Consider the following 18,260-nt stretch of genomic DNA (forward strand, 5'->3'; position numbering starts at 1 on the left):
AGATCATATTGAACAATGCACCCCACACCAAAATTGCATGATGACTCTAGCAAACCTTAACCAGCGATTCTTTTGTTGTGCTTCAAGTAATTATTCTTCCTTCCAAGGTAAATAATAAGTGAGACCCAAAGTGTTATCACTGCATATGTTTTAATATTTGCACAATTGCTACTTTCTGGCTGGCTTATGTCACCTTGCTACAAAATGGTTCATTGTAACTCATCTCCAAGACGTGGAAATGTTTTGCTTTATATTCATTTAGATATATTTATTACTTTAGTGAATAACAATAATGATATTTTACTAGTGCACTTTTGCTCTACTGAAAGAAATGACTTGCCTATGAAGGCTATACTTAAGGACCGGGCCCTGTGCTAGGAGTCTAAAAGACATGTATTCAATTCCCAGTGTTACCACTGGCTTCCTGAGTGAGCTGGACAGGTCACTTTCTCTCTCTGTGGCTCAGTTCTCCACCTGTGAAATAGAGATTATCATATTGCTTTCCTCCCACTCTTTGTCTTCTCTGTTTTGATCGGAAGCTCTTCCTGGTAGGGACTTCGTGTGTTTGTGTGTGTACGTCCAGTGCCTAGTTCAATGGGGCCCCATCTCAGTTGTGGCCTCTGGGCACTACTGCTATTACTGTAATACAAACAATAATGCTATCCCAAATCTCCCTCCTCCAGAAACTGCATAACTCTATGATCTCCATCCATGTCCAGTCCACCACAAGGAAAAGTGACCTCCAATAGGAGCAGTAGCTGTTCTTCAGCAGATCTTTGTGATGTGTACCTTGTAGAAAGTGTAGTATTTTACGCACCCACTGTGCACTCATTTTTTTCAAGAACAGGAGCTAAATCTACACCTTTGAAGACACATCTATAATATAAATTATAGTGTGCTAGAGTCAGCTACAGCTGTATTCACACATGGTTATAGTAAATTATCCTTGTCCTGTGTAATCAGAGATTTCATATAAATAACTATGCTAGCTGAACTATGCTATGGGATTGTAAAGTACACCACTATGCAATTTGTAGATTGGTTTCTTAATGGGGTTGCAACATGTTAGGGGTGGCTACCAACAATGTTACAACAGGATTACACACCCTTAGAAGCAAATAACTAGGAAATAAAAAAAAATTGTAGTCCCAATGCTAGAACACTGAATCCAGACATCTGATACATTCACTTACACATAAAAAGATCCTAACTAGAGTTTCACTGATAAGTGGGGAACAAATCCGGCAATCCTTACTCAGGCAACACTCCCATTATTTGGCTCTGTGTTGACAAATAAACTTCTGTATCTGTACAACACACAGCCTGGTATAGCTGTTTGATTTACTAGTTGATGAAGTAGAAGAGGCTGGGTTGTGAGAGAGAAACACCTTAAATCCAGGTATTGTTGCTGAATGAAGACCAAACATTTTTGTTTGTGGCCAAAACTTTTCGGTTTTGGGGGTTTCAGCTAAAAGCAGAAACTTTCCACAGAAAGAAAACACCTTCCAACAAACATGGTTATTTTGTCAAAAACCCAATTTTCCATCAGAAAACAGTTTGGCTAAAACATTTTTGACCAGATATCTTCTTTCATAGCAAAGGTAATGCTGAAATATTGGGAATCAGTATAAACATTCTCATACCCAAGCTGCTCTGGTTTGAGAGTTCTTTAACTCAATCTGTATAAACGCAAGTCCTTGTTTTCCTCCTTTCTTTCAAGGCTACTGTCTAATCCAAACTATGTATATATAGTCAGACTCATTCTTGAGTTTATGGAAGAAAGACATAGCTCTAAAGAGAATTCCAACCTTATAACTTTTAGATGAGTCCAATTCTTTTCTTTTTTTTAAAGCTGGCTGTTGTGTTACCCATTTAAATTATCACATTCTCCACCTTTTTAACAGGAGGAAACTCTTCAACGGGCACGGGAGGAAGATGAGAAGAGAAAAGAGATCACTAATCATTTCCAGGGCACACTGAGTGATATCCAGACTCAAATTGAGCAGCAAAGTGAAAGGAACATGAAACTATGCCAGGAGAACACAGAGCTGGCCGAGAAACTGAACAGCATCATTGATCAGTATGAACTCAGAGAGGAGGTGAGACTACTAAGGCATGCAGCCTCCTTGAGGTAGGGAGAGGCAGGTTTTGAAGTGCATGAGGATTAGATTTGTTGACACCACCCCATCCTCTCAATTTGCTGTCATTTTTATTCTTCATGAGGCTTTTCTGTGATGATCAACATGGATAACGTTGTCAAGGTTTAATAGCACATTGCAGTTTAATCCAGACTGTATCAGAAGCAAGTTAGTGCTTCAACCCTACTCTGGCAGCTGCAGATTAATAAAACGTGTAAACCAGGGATGCTCGACATCTGAACAGACTCTAGTGTGCAGACATAACTTTCACTATAAAATCTGCAGTAAAAGATATATATAGATAGCATATTATCCCTTCAGTAAATATTAGAGTTATTGAGAAAATTTCAACAAAGCTCCTACATTTTCAAACTATGCTGATTTTTTCCCCCATCTTTAGTAAATATCTCAACTCATGACTTTTTGGGACTCTTTATTGTTAATTAGTATGTTCATTGTGGTTCTCAGTCCAAATATATGCACTAAAAACAGAAGGAAAAGTGACATAAGTACTGTGTACTTCCAGTCTCAAATGCTGACCCACTTTGGACTGAGCACATCCATCTAATTATTTTAAAATCTTATTGTATCACGCATGAGACCATCCCCTGAATGAACTATACATGCATTTGAATGGTTTTTATCAAAATAAAAAGAAAGTTTATCTAAATGTGGCATTTATAGACCCATCTCATAAGAGATTCAGAATTCAGAATTTTTCCCCAACCCAAATCAGAACAAAAAATCAAAAATTTTAATAATGTTAATGAACTAACAATCTGAAACATTTTTTGGATCATGTCAATTCATAATTTCAAAATGTTTTGTTCTGATTTAGACTTTTTATTTTAAGCTTTTTTAGACTAAATTAACTAAAATTTTGAAATGTAAAGTCATTTCAAACCGTAAAACAAAAGTTTTTCTATTAGAAAATGTCAAAACAGGATGTTTTTAACCACTTCAAAACTTTTTTCTCAATTTTTTTTCAACTCAAGAAATTAGTTGAAAGCAACCCTTTCCTGTGGACAGTTTTGGTTTCATAAATCGGCATTTTCCCATACACAGAAAAGTTACATTGGAAAATTCCCAACCAGCTCTAATGATTTACTCAACACAGCAAGAGTCAGGTGGGCCTTTGCTGATATTTCTTTTGGAAGACGCTGCTATAGAGTCATAGATTCAAAGGCCAGAAGCACGATGAGATTATCTAGTCTGACCTCCTGTATGTTTCACCCAATAATTTCTGCATCAAACCCATGTTATGTGGTTGAGCTAGAACACAAGTCATTACCAGGAGGAAACAATGGTCAATAAGGGCTCAACCCCACAACGTGCTGAGCACTCTGGCTTGATCCAGTAAAGTACTGAAGCACGTGCTGAACTTTACATGTGTGTGTGTAGTCCCATTGCCTCAGCAAGACAGCTCATGTGCTTAAACTTGAGCATGTCCTCAAGTACTTCGTTGTGTCAGGCCAGAATGCTCAGCACCTTGCAGACTGAAGCCCAAAGGGCCCGATCCTGTTTAGAGCTCTGTCCAGATGAATCCCTGCACCCACACTGAGCTATTTGCAGGGTTGGGGCCTAGAATCTCTGTTTTCACTTTATAGGATCAATTGGCTTTGATGTTTGAATCTAATATGCTCCATCTGTCAAAATCTTGACCAGTTAACAGCACCAATAAACTGTGTTATGCATGTTCATCATCTAATGAGCAATCATTTGAGATATGCGTAATATTTTTGATTATACTAATGAGTTTATATGTGGATTGTACATTCTAATGCACAGTATTGGAAAAGGTCCCGGGGACTTTTTTGTTATTATAAATTTAAACTAATACAAACTTGGTTTCACTTCTAGAATAAATTCTGGTACAATTTGTTCTATGACAAGAACTATCATTTTCTAATAACTGTATTAGGCTGGGAATATTTGGGGTTTCCATTTGTAGAGCCCTTCTCAGATACAAAAATTGGATCTGCATCCAATAGGTGATCTACAAAGATGGTAAGCAATACAACTGCATCTGCATCCACATCCGCAGATGTAAAGTAGATATCCATGGATTTGCAGGGCTCTATCCATTTCCAGTATTTTGGCCTTTATGCTTGTTCTAGTAGGCAGCCATACGTGTGTGAGCATGCAGGTTTGTGTATGTCACTACATCTGCAATTTCAGCACAGCGGAGTTTGTTTTCTTGCAGCAACTTGATAAAATATTTAAGCACAGAGAACTTCAACAGAAACTGGTGGATGCCAAGTTGGAGCAGTCACAGGAAATGATGAAAGAAGCGGAGGAGCGACATGAACGAGAAAAGGAATACGTACTTATCTATCTAATCTGTCTGCTCATTTGTCTGTCTGTCTTTAGATAAAAGATGGGCCCAAATCATCCCTGAATACCGTTTCACCACTATAATTGGCTCTGCAGGTCTGAGTGTGATAGAGTGACAGGGCAGTGTGAGGGAAACTGTCACGGCTGTTGCCTTTGGTGTGACTGTACTATAGATACAGGAATGCAGTCTCCAGGGCTGCCAGATTGCCACCTTTTCTTAGTGCATGGCTAATTCATCAGTCATGGAGCCAGATCATGCTACCAGTCCTAAAGCACCAATCCCCATCAATCCCTGCCAATGACGTTTCCCCATAAGGCTCTGATGATCCCACTGAATGTGCCTGAATTCCAATTGGGCCCAGCTGTTCATCTGAAAGGGTAGAGGGTGTCTCCTGTAGAGGTTGCAGGCAGTGGCGAGCAGAGAGGCCAATGAAGGAGTTTCGAGTGTATCATCCAGTAATCAAATCAACAGGTGCTGAAAGTGGAACCCCTAGAAGTGCTGTCCCTCTCAGAATGTGAGCCCCAGAGTTGTCACCTCTGCTGACTCTGTCTAGAAAACCCTTCTCCAAAAGTATTTTAGCCAGACTATATGGACCTATTTCGGTTATTTCCATTTTTTCATGAAGTAGTGAAAAATCAACATTCTTTGTACATGGTTTTCAGAAGAGGGGAATTTTCTTTGCAATTCTCCTGTACAACTAGCACCTACAAAAGAGTAAGCTCAAGAAATGGTTCAATTAGCTATAAAATTATAAAGGAATGGGCATATAATAATACATATTTATGCTTAAATAATTTTATGAACATTAACTGAATTAATGCTTGCAGCCTGCCTTTGAGGTAGGCAAGTACGTATTATTACCACTTGGTAATAATACAGCCCAAACTCAGTCAAAGATGTTAAGCGACTATATAGGCGCTGACTCCATGGGTACTCCAGCCCTGGAGCACCCACGGAAAAAAATTAGTACGGGCAGCCAGCTTCCCCCTCCCCCCAGCACCTCCTGCCCACCTGCTGCCCCGCCGATCAGCGCCTCCCTCTCCCTCCCAGCGCCTACCGTCCACCACAATTAGCTGTTTCAGGGCATGCTGGAGGCTCTGGGAGGGAGGGGGAGGAGTGGGGATGGGGCACGCTGTGGGGAGGGAGAGGAACTGGGCAGGTGGGCCTGGGGGCTTGGGGGAAGGGATGGGATGGGTGCAGGGCCTGGGTTGGAGTGGGGGCGGGAAGAGGCAAGATGGGGGTGGGGGTTTGGGGGAAGGGGTTGGTGGGGGTGTGGTCTGGGGTGGAGTGGGGGTTTGAGCACACACACCCCGGCCCAGAAGAAGCCGGCGCCTATGAGTGACTGGTCCAGAGCCATGTGATGAGTCAGTGTCAGAGTAGGTTTGGTACACTGGAATTCATCATTCGCAGTCCTGTATCCAGACTGCAGGACTATACTTGTCCTCCACCTGAATCATATTGCACACTACTGAGTTCAAGGCACCATGCTATTTAAATATATATAATTAAGGCATTTATAATGCAGCCCTCTTAGGATGAGCTCAGTAGTATAGAAGGGCAAACTTCAATCACAGACAGCACTTTCTGGAAACGTCTTTCAGGGACAGAACTATCTTACAACTCTCTATGTACCAGTTTGCAGAGCTCTACCCATCAGTTTTGCCTTAGGTTTTTAGCTTTTTCAAGTTATTTTTTAATAAAGTGTGTTTATTCTTATAGTTAGCCAATTAGTCTTTGAATTATTATTTTTGTTTTAACTTCAACACCATACATGGTTTACTTGCCCCAGCACAAAACCTCTTTACCTCACTCAGCAAGAGCTGCGGGATCTACAAAAATGTAGAAGGAGGGGTAACTAGTGGTGTTCCCCAAGGGTCCGTCCTAGGACCAATCCTATTCAACTTATTCGTAAATGAACTGGAGAAAGGGTAAAAAGTGAGGTGGCAAAGTTTGCAGATGATACTAAACTGCTCAAGATAGTTAAGACCAAAGCAGACTGTGAAGAACTTCAAAAAGATCTCACAAAACTAAGTGATTGGGCAACAAAATGGCAAATGAAATTTAATGTGGATAAATGTAAAGTAATGCACATTGGAAAAAATAACCCCAACTATACATACAATATGATGGGGACTAATTTAGCTACAACAAATCAGGAAAAAGATCTTGGGGTCATCGTGGATAGTTCTCTGAAGATGTCCATGCAGTGTGCAGAGGATGTTAGGCATCATTAAAAAGGGGATAGAGAATAAGACAGAGAATATATTATTGCCCTTATATAAATCAATGGTACACCCACATCTTGAATACTGCGTACAGATGTGGTCTCCTCATCTCAAAAAAGATATACTGGCACTAGAAAAGGTTCAGAGAAGGGCAACTAAAATGATTAGGGGGATTGGAATGGGTCCCATATGAGGAGAGATTAAAGAGGCTATGACTTTTCAGCTTGGAAAAGAGGAGACTAAGGGGGGATATGATAGAGGTATATAAAATCATGAATGATGTGGAGAAAGTAGATAAGGAAAAGTTATTTACTTATTCCCATAATACAAGAACTAGGGGTCACCAAATGAAATTAATGGGCAGCAGATTTAAAACAAATAAAAGGAAGTTCTTCTTCACGCAGCGCACAGTCAACTTGTGGAACTCCTTACCTGAGGAGGTTGTGAAGGCTAGGACTATAACAGCGTTTAAAAGAGAACTGGATAAATTCATGGAGGTTAAGTCCTTTAATGGCTATTAGCCAGGATGGGTAAGGAATGGTGTCCCTAGACTCTGTTTGTCAGAGGGTGGAGATGGATGGCAGGAGAGAGATCACTTGATCATTACCTGTTATGTTCACTCCCTCTGGGGCACCTGGAATTGGCCACTGTCGGTAGACAGGATACTGGACTAGATGGACCTTTGGTCTGACCCAATACGGCCGTTCTTATGTTCTTATGAGGGACATTTGTGCAGTGACATTTTTAAAAAGTGCTCTGAATATTAAACAAACCCTGAAATTCGAAGCGCCAATGCTTTGAGCAAACGTGGCACTGTACTGCATGCATCCTCCTCCTCTAACTTCCCCCCAAAATCTTGATCACTCAGCCCAGCTATTGAGGTCAGACAGCAGGGCCAGGATTTATTTAATATAAGTACCAATTGAGAAAACAAGTTAGTCACCTAATAAAAATTAATTGTCTAATTGACCGAGCCTGCAGGCCCCACACTCAGCTCACTGGAGTTTGTCTGTAACACAATAACTTTTGAACACTGCGTCCGATCAATTCTAAAACTCCCAGAAGTGTTCTAGGTATCAATGAGCAGAGCCCTAATTATCTTGGTGAAAGTGGAAAAGCCCAATTTCCACTGTGAGAGGAAAACCAGTGCCCACTTGTTACTGCAGGTGGCGGAATCGCTCTGGCAGCTCGTGCTGATGCTGACACGGCATAGGCAGCCCCTTCAGACACTGCTCTCTCTCGTGGGCTGTACAGCTTAGCCTATAGAAGCAATGAAGAGTGTGATCCTCCAATAAAAATGTAACATTTAGTACTATGTGTGCTTCTTTAGCGGTTAGCACAACCTGAGGATGTGTTAGCAAATGGCTTCAATGGCCTATAGGGGGAGGGATAACTCAGTGGTTTGAGCATTGGCCTGCTAAACCCAGGGGGCCAGTTAGGGATCTGGGGCAAAAATCTGTCTGGAGATTGGTCCTGCTCCAAACAGAGAGTTGGACTGGATGACCTCCTGAGGTCCCTTCCAACCCTGATATTCTATGATTATTCACATCCCTGAGTGACAAATTTTCTCTCTGTTGCTCTAAACACAGCTACTGACTCAAGCTGCAGAATGGAAGCTCCAGGCAAAAATGTTGAAGGAACAGGAGACCGTACTACAGGCCCAGGTGAAGTTGATTGCATGGTGTGCCTTTGTTTGCCCATTTTTAGTCCACGCACCACATTCCAGGTAAAGTATTCCAAAAGCTTTGTATGTATTCCCCCTAAGCCTACACTGTACTAATGGAATCAGGCTATATTCACGCATGTAGTAGAACAGTGCACCACACTGAAGGGTTTGCATGTGCATACAATACTAAGCCACAAAGCTCTATGCTGTAATACTGTTGGATGCCCATACCGCTATACTCACCATAACTCTTTCTCAGCCGAGACCTACACGCCCTCTGAGGCTGCAGTCCAGCAAAGCACTGAAGCACATACTTAACTTTAAGAATATGAGTCGCAGTGAAGTCAGTTGTTAAGCACGTCCTTAAGTGCTTTGCTGGAATCAGGCCTGAATGCAGAATTCTCATTAACTTCCATGGGAGTTCCAAGCACAGAGTGCTTGTACAAATGGGCCTTTTGTGCTTTCTGCTCAACAGGGCATAAAACAGTGTTTGAAAACTACATTAAAATGAAATTTATTACACAAATTATCACACAGATGAGGCTGGAGTGAAATGCAATGGCAGCCAAGTAACATACAACTAATACAAAAACATACAACAGTCACTCCATCACACAGAGTGACACAATACCAGACCCAAAATGTGGGCACATAAGATGTGTATACCAAAAAGAGAAAACAGCAGTAGATTTGCCTAGCCTTATGGAAATACCTAATGGAAATATTCATAGAGAATGATCTTCTTTTAAGATTTAAATGAGAATTACCTCCATTTAGTAGAATTTTTAAACCAGCCTATAGTACTCTATAGCCCAGAGAGAATTCACTATTAAATGCTAATGGTCCTCAGAGCGCTTGCTGGAGACCCCTGGAGAGCTCAGAGCAGGTCTGCCAAACACAGTGGTGAAAACCGTGACAATGATACTTGACAATGGCTCAGTACTTCGTCTGCACTGGTGCTTCCATTGTTACAATCACCAGGCAAATTGCACAGGCTATAGCTATGGGGGGAAGTTTTATGAAAAACTATTGTAGACAGAGCCTCAGAGACTTGGGGACTACTTATGGGCTAGAACGTAATTTTATACTCTGCCCACAGTAAAGGGCAACATCTTCCCAGGCGCAGCCCAGGGATGGCGTTGTGACTCAGAGCATCAAAATTCACTCCCTCTGGGTGAGAAGTAAGGTATTTATCCCTTTTCATAGAGTACATATCCCCTGCTCTGTACTCTGCCAACTATTCTGGCCTGCAAGTAAGGGGAAGCAAAGCCATGTCTCCTCCCACTCCACACCTTCTCTCTGCCCAATTGCTCACACTGTATAGTACTGGGTGTGTAGATCTGGGTCTACCCCTGTAGTCAGACTCACAATCCGAGTATGGTGACCTAACATCCCTGTGCAGCCAAGTAAGAGTTGTGACAGTCTAGCCATCAGTCAACAAGGTGAGAAGCATATGGTCCTTTATGCAGTTTCTCAAAGGTTAAAATAAGCAGAGAAGAAACTGAAAAATATTAAATAAACTTATTCGTTTATGGGCATCAATTTGATAGGTTCTCCAATCAGACTGCACAGGTCTCCTGAGGAATCAGTCTCCAATTTGTTTTGAGTGTTTTTAATTAAGCCTTTGTGTTCAGCTAGAAAGAGTTTTGTCTATCAGCCAGACCTCACTAGCCAGTTTAATGAAATTGAACATGAGAGAATATATTAAACATGCATTTCAAGTGGTAATAAAGGAATCCACTCAAGCCTCTCTCAGAATGCCTTAGTTGGGGGTTGAGACCCTGATTTTAATGGGACTACTCACATGCTTAAATTAAGCATGTGCTTAAGTGTTCTGCTGGATTGGGACACAGGTGTGGGAGTTCCATCACTTTGACAACTGCATCCATTGGGAATGGTGCAATAATAACATGAGAGACACCACTCCATTTTCTAGGGAGGATCCTGTGAGGTGCTGTGTGTGCACTGTCGAAGAAAAACTCAGTTCTCGCTTTTTGTTTGGGTGCAGCAAAATCAAATACTTTATTATTTCTCCAGTAATTACAATGGAGGGAGAGAGTGCCATAGGACACAGGGTCCTGGACAGGTCTCTCAACTGGTAAACAATTACATCAAGCCTTTATACCTTTGTTTCAGACAATTTCTAGCAATCATGGAGACAGTAAAAAGCAACAAATACATTTTGTTTATACATAGCAGAAAGGAGTGAGACAATAAGATAAGCCTAAGAAAAGCAAGCCTGCATTTTGGTTAGTGATTGCAAGGTCGTAATAACTTTGTACACAGTTCTTGCCTTTGCTCCTACAAGTCTCACGTCATTAGGGTTACAGTATGGCCTGACTCTTGCTAACTAACATTCATTAAGATCTCTTCAAACCTTGTTAATTATTTTTGTACTTCTAGTACAACAAATATTTCAAATCTCAATTTGCATCAAACCATGGATGTCAGATTCTACAGCAAATATGTCAATCTTAGGGGTTTTCATGGGATGTAATGACAATGCATGATCAGCACGAACATGAAAGGTATTATTACTAGCATTATATCCTTTACAACAACAAGAACATAATCCTAAACTAACTAACAACACCACAAACAATAACATTCCCATAGGAATAAAATAATGGTGGCACAATACACCATACTCAGTACCTAAAGTAGACACTCTATAAGCTGTATGAAAGGCATACTATTCAGCATGATATACATTCTGAAGCATATGAATTTGCCCTTGCAATTCAGAGATTCTTTGAACCTTTGGTAACAATGAAAGCAAATTTTGAAACCGATCAGGCACTACTCTAGTTCAAGGAAAATATACCTGAAATCTAAAAGCTACTGGCAACATTCTATCTGCAGGCCAGGAAATGATAGGATTGCCTGCAGCAGTGGTAAGATTAACATGTATATCTCGTAAAGTGGTGGGCTATCATTAGCTTGAAAAAGTGGGTGTCGACCTCCACCCTCTCAACAAATATTGTCATAAACAGTGACAACTTCCCCTAGCTTCAGTTTATAGATACACTGAGCTGTGGTGGTTCTAACGGCCAAAATGTCCATTGACTCTCTATTCTTATCCAAAATGTCAGGTGTTATTCTAGGGGTACTGTCTAGAAATCAGTTGGAGATACCAGGTGGTCTAATTTCCCCAGATGTCTCGGTAAATAATTACAGTCCCACAGGCATCCTCCCCATGGACCCAGCAGGATTCGGTATGTGGGAGCCCACACCCACCCTAACCGGTCCATATGCTTGGAAGGAGCACTGTGAATGTCCACACTTCCATCCAGAAAGTGTCCAAGTATGTCTTCATGACCACAGACCAGATGGTACTCCTGACGTGTCTGTAAGGGCAGTGGGCCAAGTCTAGTCTAGATCCCACTGCAATGCCTTCCCAGCCTCAGTGATATTCAATATCATCTCTGTCAGTAACTTCTGGGTCATAGAACTAAGGGCTGAAATGACATGTAACTTACCAACTCCAGCCTGTACTGAAGATAGCTGAGCTTCAAAAATAAGGCTAGTGGCCTTTTCTAGTTGGCCCAATTTCTTATCATGTTCGTTGCCTTTAAGAATAGTCCAAATGGCTACTACACTATTGGCCCCAGCCCACAGGGATCTGGTCAATTCCCTTTTTGTCCAGAGGAAATAACCCAGGCCTTTTTGTTGTGCTAATCTAATGGCAGCCCCGTGTGAGCAATCTGGGTATGTAGAAGTGATTTGAAAACTGGATAAGGGCAATGTCAGTTAAAATCCAATTAGGGAGGGCAATACATACTGAAGGATTTATCCAAAACACAGGGCGCAGCCTGTAGATCAAACCCCAAAATCCAATTAATACCACATCCCCAAGCATGGGTCCCATAAATTTCTTCCTGCCAGTGTACAATTCTTTGTTTCTTCACCAGGGTCAGTTCTCAATGTCCTTTTCAGTCAGGAATTCCTGGACTTTGGCAATGTCAGTGGAGTGAGTGTTTCTTCTTCTTTCCTGAAGCAGTTGTGGTTCAGCATCCTACAGGGGAGAGGTTGCCAGCACATATCACCCTGTAATGGCTTTGCTTTTTCTAGAAAAGTCCAAAGGCACAGTTGGTCTGTCAGCGGACAAGGGAGAGGTTGCCAGTATGTCACCTTGTCCTTTTTCCCTGCTGTCCAGAAGCACAGTGGAACTAGAAGAAAGAATAGGGTAATCATCGCCCTAGGGTAATCATCAGTAGGAAAATTCTCCTGATGTGGAGGGGTCTCATTGCAGTGAGAATCTTGGGTCCAAGCAGTCAGTCTGTGGCACTTCACAACGGTGTTGGTAGTCAGCAGGACTTGGAAAGGGCCTTTCCAGCGTGGAGCCAAGGCAGTCTTTCGTTGATGGATCTTTATGTAGACCCAGGCTCCTGGTTCTAACGAGTGGCAAGGTTGCACAGGATCCTTCGGTAGTGCTTCCATCACCTGTGTATAAAAAAAGACTTAACACATTTCATTAGTGCCTGACAATACTTAAGCATTATGTTATCCAGCAAATGAATGTCCATCTGAGCTGGGGTTATTAGGGGGTGCAGTTGGTAGTCAGCATTGGGTGTCCTGTCAAAATTTCATGAGGGCCGAGTCCAGTCTTTCGATTGGGAATGGCTCTCATACACATCAGTGTCAAAAGAAGGGCATCCGGCCACCTTAAGTTCGTTTCAGCACAAATCTGGGCCAGTTTATTCTTTAAAATCCCACTGTCCCAGCAGATTGTGGATGATGAGGGCAGTGAAGGTTGTGTCGGATCTGCAAAACTGCACATAACTCCTTTACAATCTGTCCAGTAAAGTGAGTTCCACGATCACTGTTGATAGTCACAGGGATGCCAAAACGTGGCACAAAATCTTTAAGCAAAATTTCACAACAGTCCTGACATCTGCTTTCCTGCAGGGAAAAGCTTTAACCCAATTGGTAAATACATCAACTAAAACAAATACATATCCATAACCACAACATGTAGACATCGAAATAAAATCAATCTGAATATTTACAAAGGTCCTGAGGAGAGAGAGAGTGGGCTGGCCGCTGCACACCAATCTCGTGTAACTGCAGCAACCATTCCCCCCCCCTTTCCTTGGTAGGCAGCCAAGCGGTGTCCTTGACTGGGGCCAGCGCATGTTAGCCATTCACTCTTTTTTATTTTATTTTATTTTTTCATTGAACCTACAAAGAAAACTTTTACTCTTCAATTATACACCTTTTTCATACCATGAAAACATAAACAGTACTGTTATACAGTACAGAATTATTATTATTCAATGTATGCCACATATACCCTTTCACTAAAATAACCGTATTACAGAACTTTGGAACAACAAGCCAGGACAAGCACACCCACTTTGAGAAGTTCACTTAATATAACCTCCAGTCCAATAGCTTTCCACCATCCCCAGCCCTCTGGCTAAAAGTCTGAGGTAGCCAGAAGGATCCCATGTCCTTGCTTCCAAAGACTGTCAGTATGCAAATTTTAACAACAATTCTCAATTAAAAGATTTGGCCAATGTAGTTTCTTTCTCTTACTTAAGAAAATGTATTAGACTTTAGTATATCACATTTTTCTGATATAACCAAACACTTTGTATTCTAAGTTGAACAAAACAAGTATCTGCATTTCAATCCAACACTTCCGCATGATTTCAAATCAGACCATCTCATGAAAATATTAAACACAACAATTCTGGCCTCGAGACAAACACCACAAGACAGAACATAGAACACACAACATAATTTTGACTGTGACAGTAAATCATGGTACGTTGAATGTTGTGCAGCTGGCATTAGTTTTCTTTGATTATCTGAAAGACAAAAACAGAGGTCCACCCCTTCTGGGCAGTTAAATACTTAAAATATACAAATACTCTTGTTGATTCTAGGCAAAACAGAGGAATTGCCCCATATTTTCTCGTATGTGTTTCTTAGACAGCCTTGGTTCAGCGGCCTCTACCTTATCAGTTAGTTAATTTGCATTAACACAGATGCTTTCTGGCTTGCTTTTATTACTGTTAACTCCTGCTTTTAAACACTGACAGAAAACATCACCTCTTACAGTGCCGTTAGAGCCTAATACAATTTTAATTACATAGCACTGTATCCATTTTTCAGCTAATTCAACAAAATTGGTCACAGCCAAATTATTACAATCTAATAATTTATTTGCCTGAATTTATTCACAAACATGTCAAAGACACCAAAAAACTGTTCTCTTTAGCATTTTCACAAAGTTCAACTGCTGTTCCCCCCAGCAAACACAGAGTCAATTTTTCATTTTCCCTTAAAAATCAATTGCTTTTCCCTTCCAACAGCCACTTTACCAATGCAAATCACCATTCCAAATATCTTTCTGAGTATTTGAAATCCTCATGCTTATATTCACTTACTCCTTCTTTCCACTACACCCTCAAAAGTTTCCAACCTGTTTTCCAAATCTCTCTGTCTGTTGCCCGCCTGCCTGGGCCCAATCCTTCTTTTCTCGCTGAATCGTCCCGTCCATGGACACTAGCTTGTTCCACAACCAGTTCTTAGCTAGGAGGGTGAGCTCCTCAACTAGCCCCCACCCTTCTGGTCTTTTCCCCAAAACATTTTTACTCCCAAAACTACTCGAGTCCTCCCTAGTAAGGCTTGCCACCTGGGCAAAAATACATGGCCATTGGGTAAAGGCCATTTACTTAACACACAATCCAAACTCCTTAGAGACCCACCCATTTGTCTGCTGACACTTAAACAGAAAAGAAAATTACACAGAGAGCAAAGAAAATTACAGTCTAAGCCAGACCTTTCCACTTCTATTACATTGTCCGTTACAGGGGGGCGGGACAGTAAAATCTCAGGACAACCTCAGAGCTTCATCAACATGGCTCCCACCTGAGGAATTACACGAGAGAAGTTCAGTTCCGCTCACACACCTAACGCCCAAATGAACAGAGCAGAAAAACAACAGTAACCGGTTAAACAAAACAGAGCCAAAGCTAAATAGTGCACCAAAACCAAATAGTGTCTCCTTATACTATTAGAGCTCACCTTTAATCATGCAATCCTTATCATATAACACCAACAATACCAAACAAAGCAAACACAAAATAACAAGGGTAAAACAGATAGATGGTGTAAATTCTGCAGGGCTCCCCCATTATTAAGTGCTCACCAAACTGTGACAAATTCCTGTTACTAATTTATCCCTCATGTCAGGTGATCAGACTGACAGAGCATATAATCAAATTTTAAAGCTTCATTAAAAATAATAAAACAACAATGGAGAGTATTGGGAATGCTCCCACCTCACACAGGAAAACCCCAAGCCTTACTTAAACCACTTTAATACTCACACATGTCTCACTGGGAAGTTAAGCTTTGCAAATATAATTCCAATTCTGTAACTCCTGCTTTTGGTTTGCCTCAGTTTCTATTTTCCACAAGCAGCTGGGGCTGAAAGCAGTTTTCTTTGCACTTAGCATAGTCCGCACTGATTCATGACCTTGAACACAAAACAACTTCTCCTTTATCTCAGGGCTAAGCCGAATTTCAAATTAACCCGTTCCTAGACAAATTGCTCACACTGTGACAGAGGTTTTTCTTTGTGATTAAAGCTCCACTGAGATATATGATCTTATCTAGATTGAAGGTACCTTCTAATGGGCATTATTTAGATGGATTTGCTAAATACCTGCAGGTTTTAGGACCATATGAGGTGGAATATTTAGACAGTCCCTTACCCATTTTCCACTCACACAGGAGAGACTCACAAGGAAAGGGGAGGGAAGATGGGTTCCACACTCCTAGACCCAGGCAGCTTCCTCACCGGACTATGCCAGGCTGAGTCAGCCGGATCTCCTAAAGATCCACAACAGCCACTCACACTGGTGTACACACACACACACCAAGGCCTCTTTTTCTTCCTTTTTTTTTTAACCCTTTTTATCTCTTTTTAAATTTTTTTTTTTTTTTTTTTTTTTTAACCACGATGCATCTTTCAGCACCGGTGCATTCTAATGCATTACCTATGCATTACCTTATGCATTACCTTATGCATTTCCTTGGCCAACTCAGCAGTTCCCAGTACTGCTATAACCTAACCTTATTGGGGCCTCTCCCCAATACCACTTTGCATCTGATCCTGCTGCACAGTCAATAAGTTCAGATGGCGTGAGCCTCACGGAAAGTCCTCCTCCGATACCCCAATAGAGATTTCAAAAGGTCTAAGAAAACTCAGTTCTCGCTTTTTGTTTGGGTGCAGCAAAATCAAATACTTTATTATTTCTCCAGTAATTACAATGGAGGGAGAGAGTGCCATAGGACACAGGGTCCTGGACAGGTCTCTCAACTGGTAAACAATTACATCAAGCCTTTATACCTTTGTTTCAGACAATTTCTAGCAATCATGGAGACAGTAAAAAGCAACAAATACATTTTGTTTATACATAGCAGAAAGGAGTGAGACAATAAGATAAGCCTAAGAAAAGCAAGCCTTCATTTTGGTTAGTGATTGCAAGGTCGTAATAACTTTATACACAGTTCTTGTCCTGCACTATCTTTGCTCCTACAAGTCTCACGTCATTAGGGTTACAGTATGGCCTGACTCTTGCTAACTAACATTCATTAAGATCTCTTCAAACCTTGTTAATTATTTACTGGCTTCCACAGCACCCTCAACTCTCACTGAGTTGAACGGAAGTTGAGGGTGCTAGCACTTTGCTGACTCAGGCCCTTAAACAGTACAGTGTTCCTTATGCCGGAGAACTCTGCACTCCAAAGGATTAAAGGCATTTGGCTCACAGAACATGCCCACGGTGGGGCTGTGGTGCTACTCAGCAGCATGACACACAGCCTCTCCAGGTGTGTCGCTTGTGTTGGCGCTTTTAGCTTTGTATTTTGAAACAAAGTGAAGGATAAAAGTTAGCTGAGGCCTTTAATGTATATTATTTTCTGTGTCAGAGAACAAATTGACTATAAAAAATCAAAGTGAATATAGCAAATTCAATGAACTGATGAGTCCTTCCTGTAATTCATCAAGCAAAGATTACAAAGGGGCCACTATCACATTGGGGACATGTTAATTTAACACACTGCTCTTTTCTCATTCAATAGCCTCATTAGCAATATGGTGTTAAAATACCTGTTTCCTATAGCACTACTCCTACAAATTCATACCTCTTTTACCACAGGTGTGCACTCTCAGAAAGAATTTGAATGAAACCATAGGACCACATGATGCACTATATTGCTCTTTGTCTCCCTAATCTAAGAACATGGCACATGCTCCTGGGGAGAGACAATTCCTACTGCATGTACCCTAGCACTATAAAACACATTTACTTGTTTATTACTTGTGTGTACTCAGGTACAATATGAATGATTATTATTTATGTTACGGTACTGCGTAGAGGCCCGAGCCAACGTCCGTACTAGTCACTGTACAATCCCATAGGGTAGTACGACTACAGTCTAACTGGGTGGGGAGGAGGAGTTCCAGCTGAGGTAGATATACATGTGCTAGTTCTGATTCAGCTAGCAAACTCGAAAAACCCAAGGGTAGCTCAGGCAGCGCAAGCAGTGTGACGGGCTAGCCACCCAAATGAGTACCTAGGGTCCCTTGTGGGACTGTACTTCAGGCAGCTAGCCTGTCTCACCATCCACATCTCTGTAGCTACATGTACATTTTTGGCACGCTAGCTCGATCAAAGCTAGCTGCATACATCTATCCAAGCTAGAAATTACATCCCCCAGCTCAAGTGTCAATCTACCCTTAGTGAGAGACAGTCCCTACCCTAAAGGGCTTATAATCTAAATAAACAAGACAAAGGGTGGCAGGGAAACAGAGGCACAGTGACTTGCTCAAGACAGCAGCAGAGCTAAGATTAGAACCAAAGTCTCCTGACTCCCAG

General features: G+C 41.4%; 1 protein-coding gene across 1 annotated transcript in view; it reads left to right on the forward strand.

Annotated features, from left to right (window-relative positions):
* TXLNB (taxilin beta) overlaps positions 1-18,260 on the forward strand; it is a 49,323-nt gene that overhangs the window by 19,428 nt on the left and 11,635 nt on the right. The window contains exons 5-7 of the mRNA XM_039532525.1: positions 1,905-2,099; positions 4,342-4,461; positions 8,288-8,362. Coding sequence (XP_039388459.1) covers positions 1,905-2,099; positions 4,342-4,461; positions 8,288-8,362 — 390 coding nt within the window. The remainder of the gene's footprint in view (positions 1-1,904; positions 2,100-4,341; positions 4,462-8,287; positions 8,363-18,260) is intronic.

The sequence above is a fragment of the Mauremys reevesii genome, linkage group 3, assembly GCF_016161935.1.
Source record: "Mauremys reevesii isolate NIE-2019 linkage group 3, ASM1616193v1, whole genome shotgun sequence".
Classification (NCBI taxonomy): domain Eukaryota; kingdom Metazoa; phylum Chordata; order Testudines; family Geoemydidae; genus Mauremys; species Mauremys reevesii.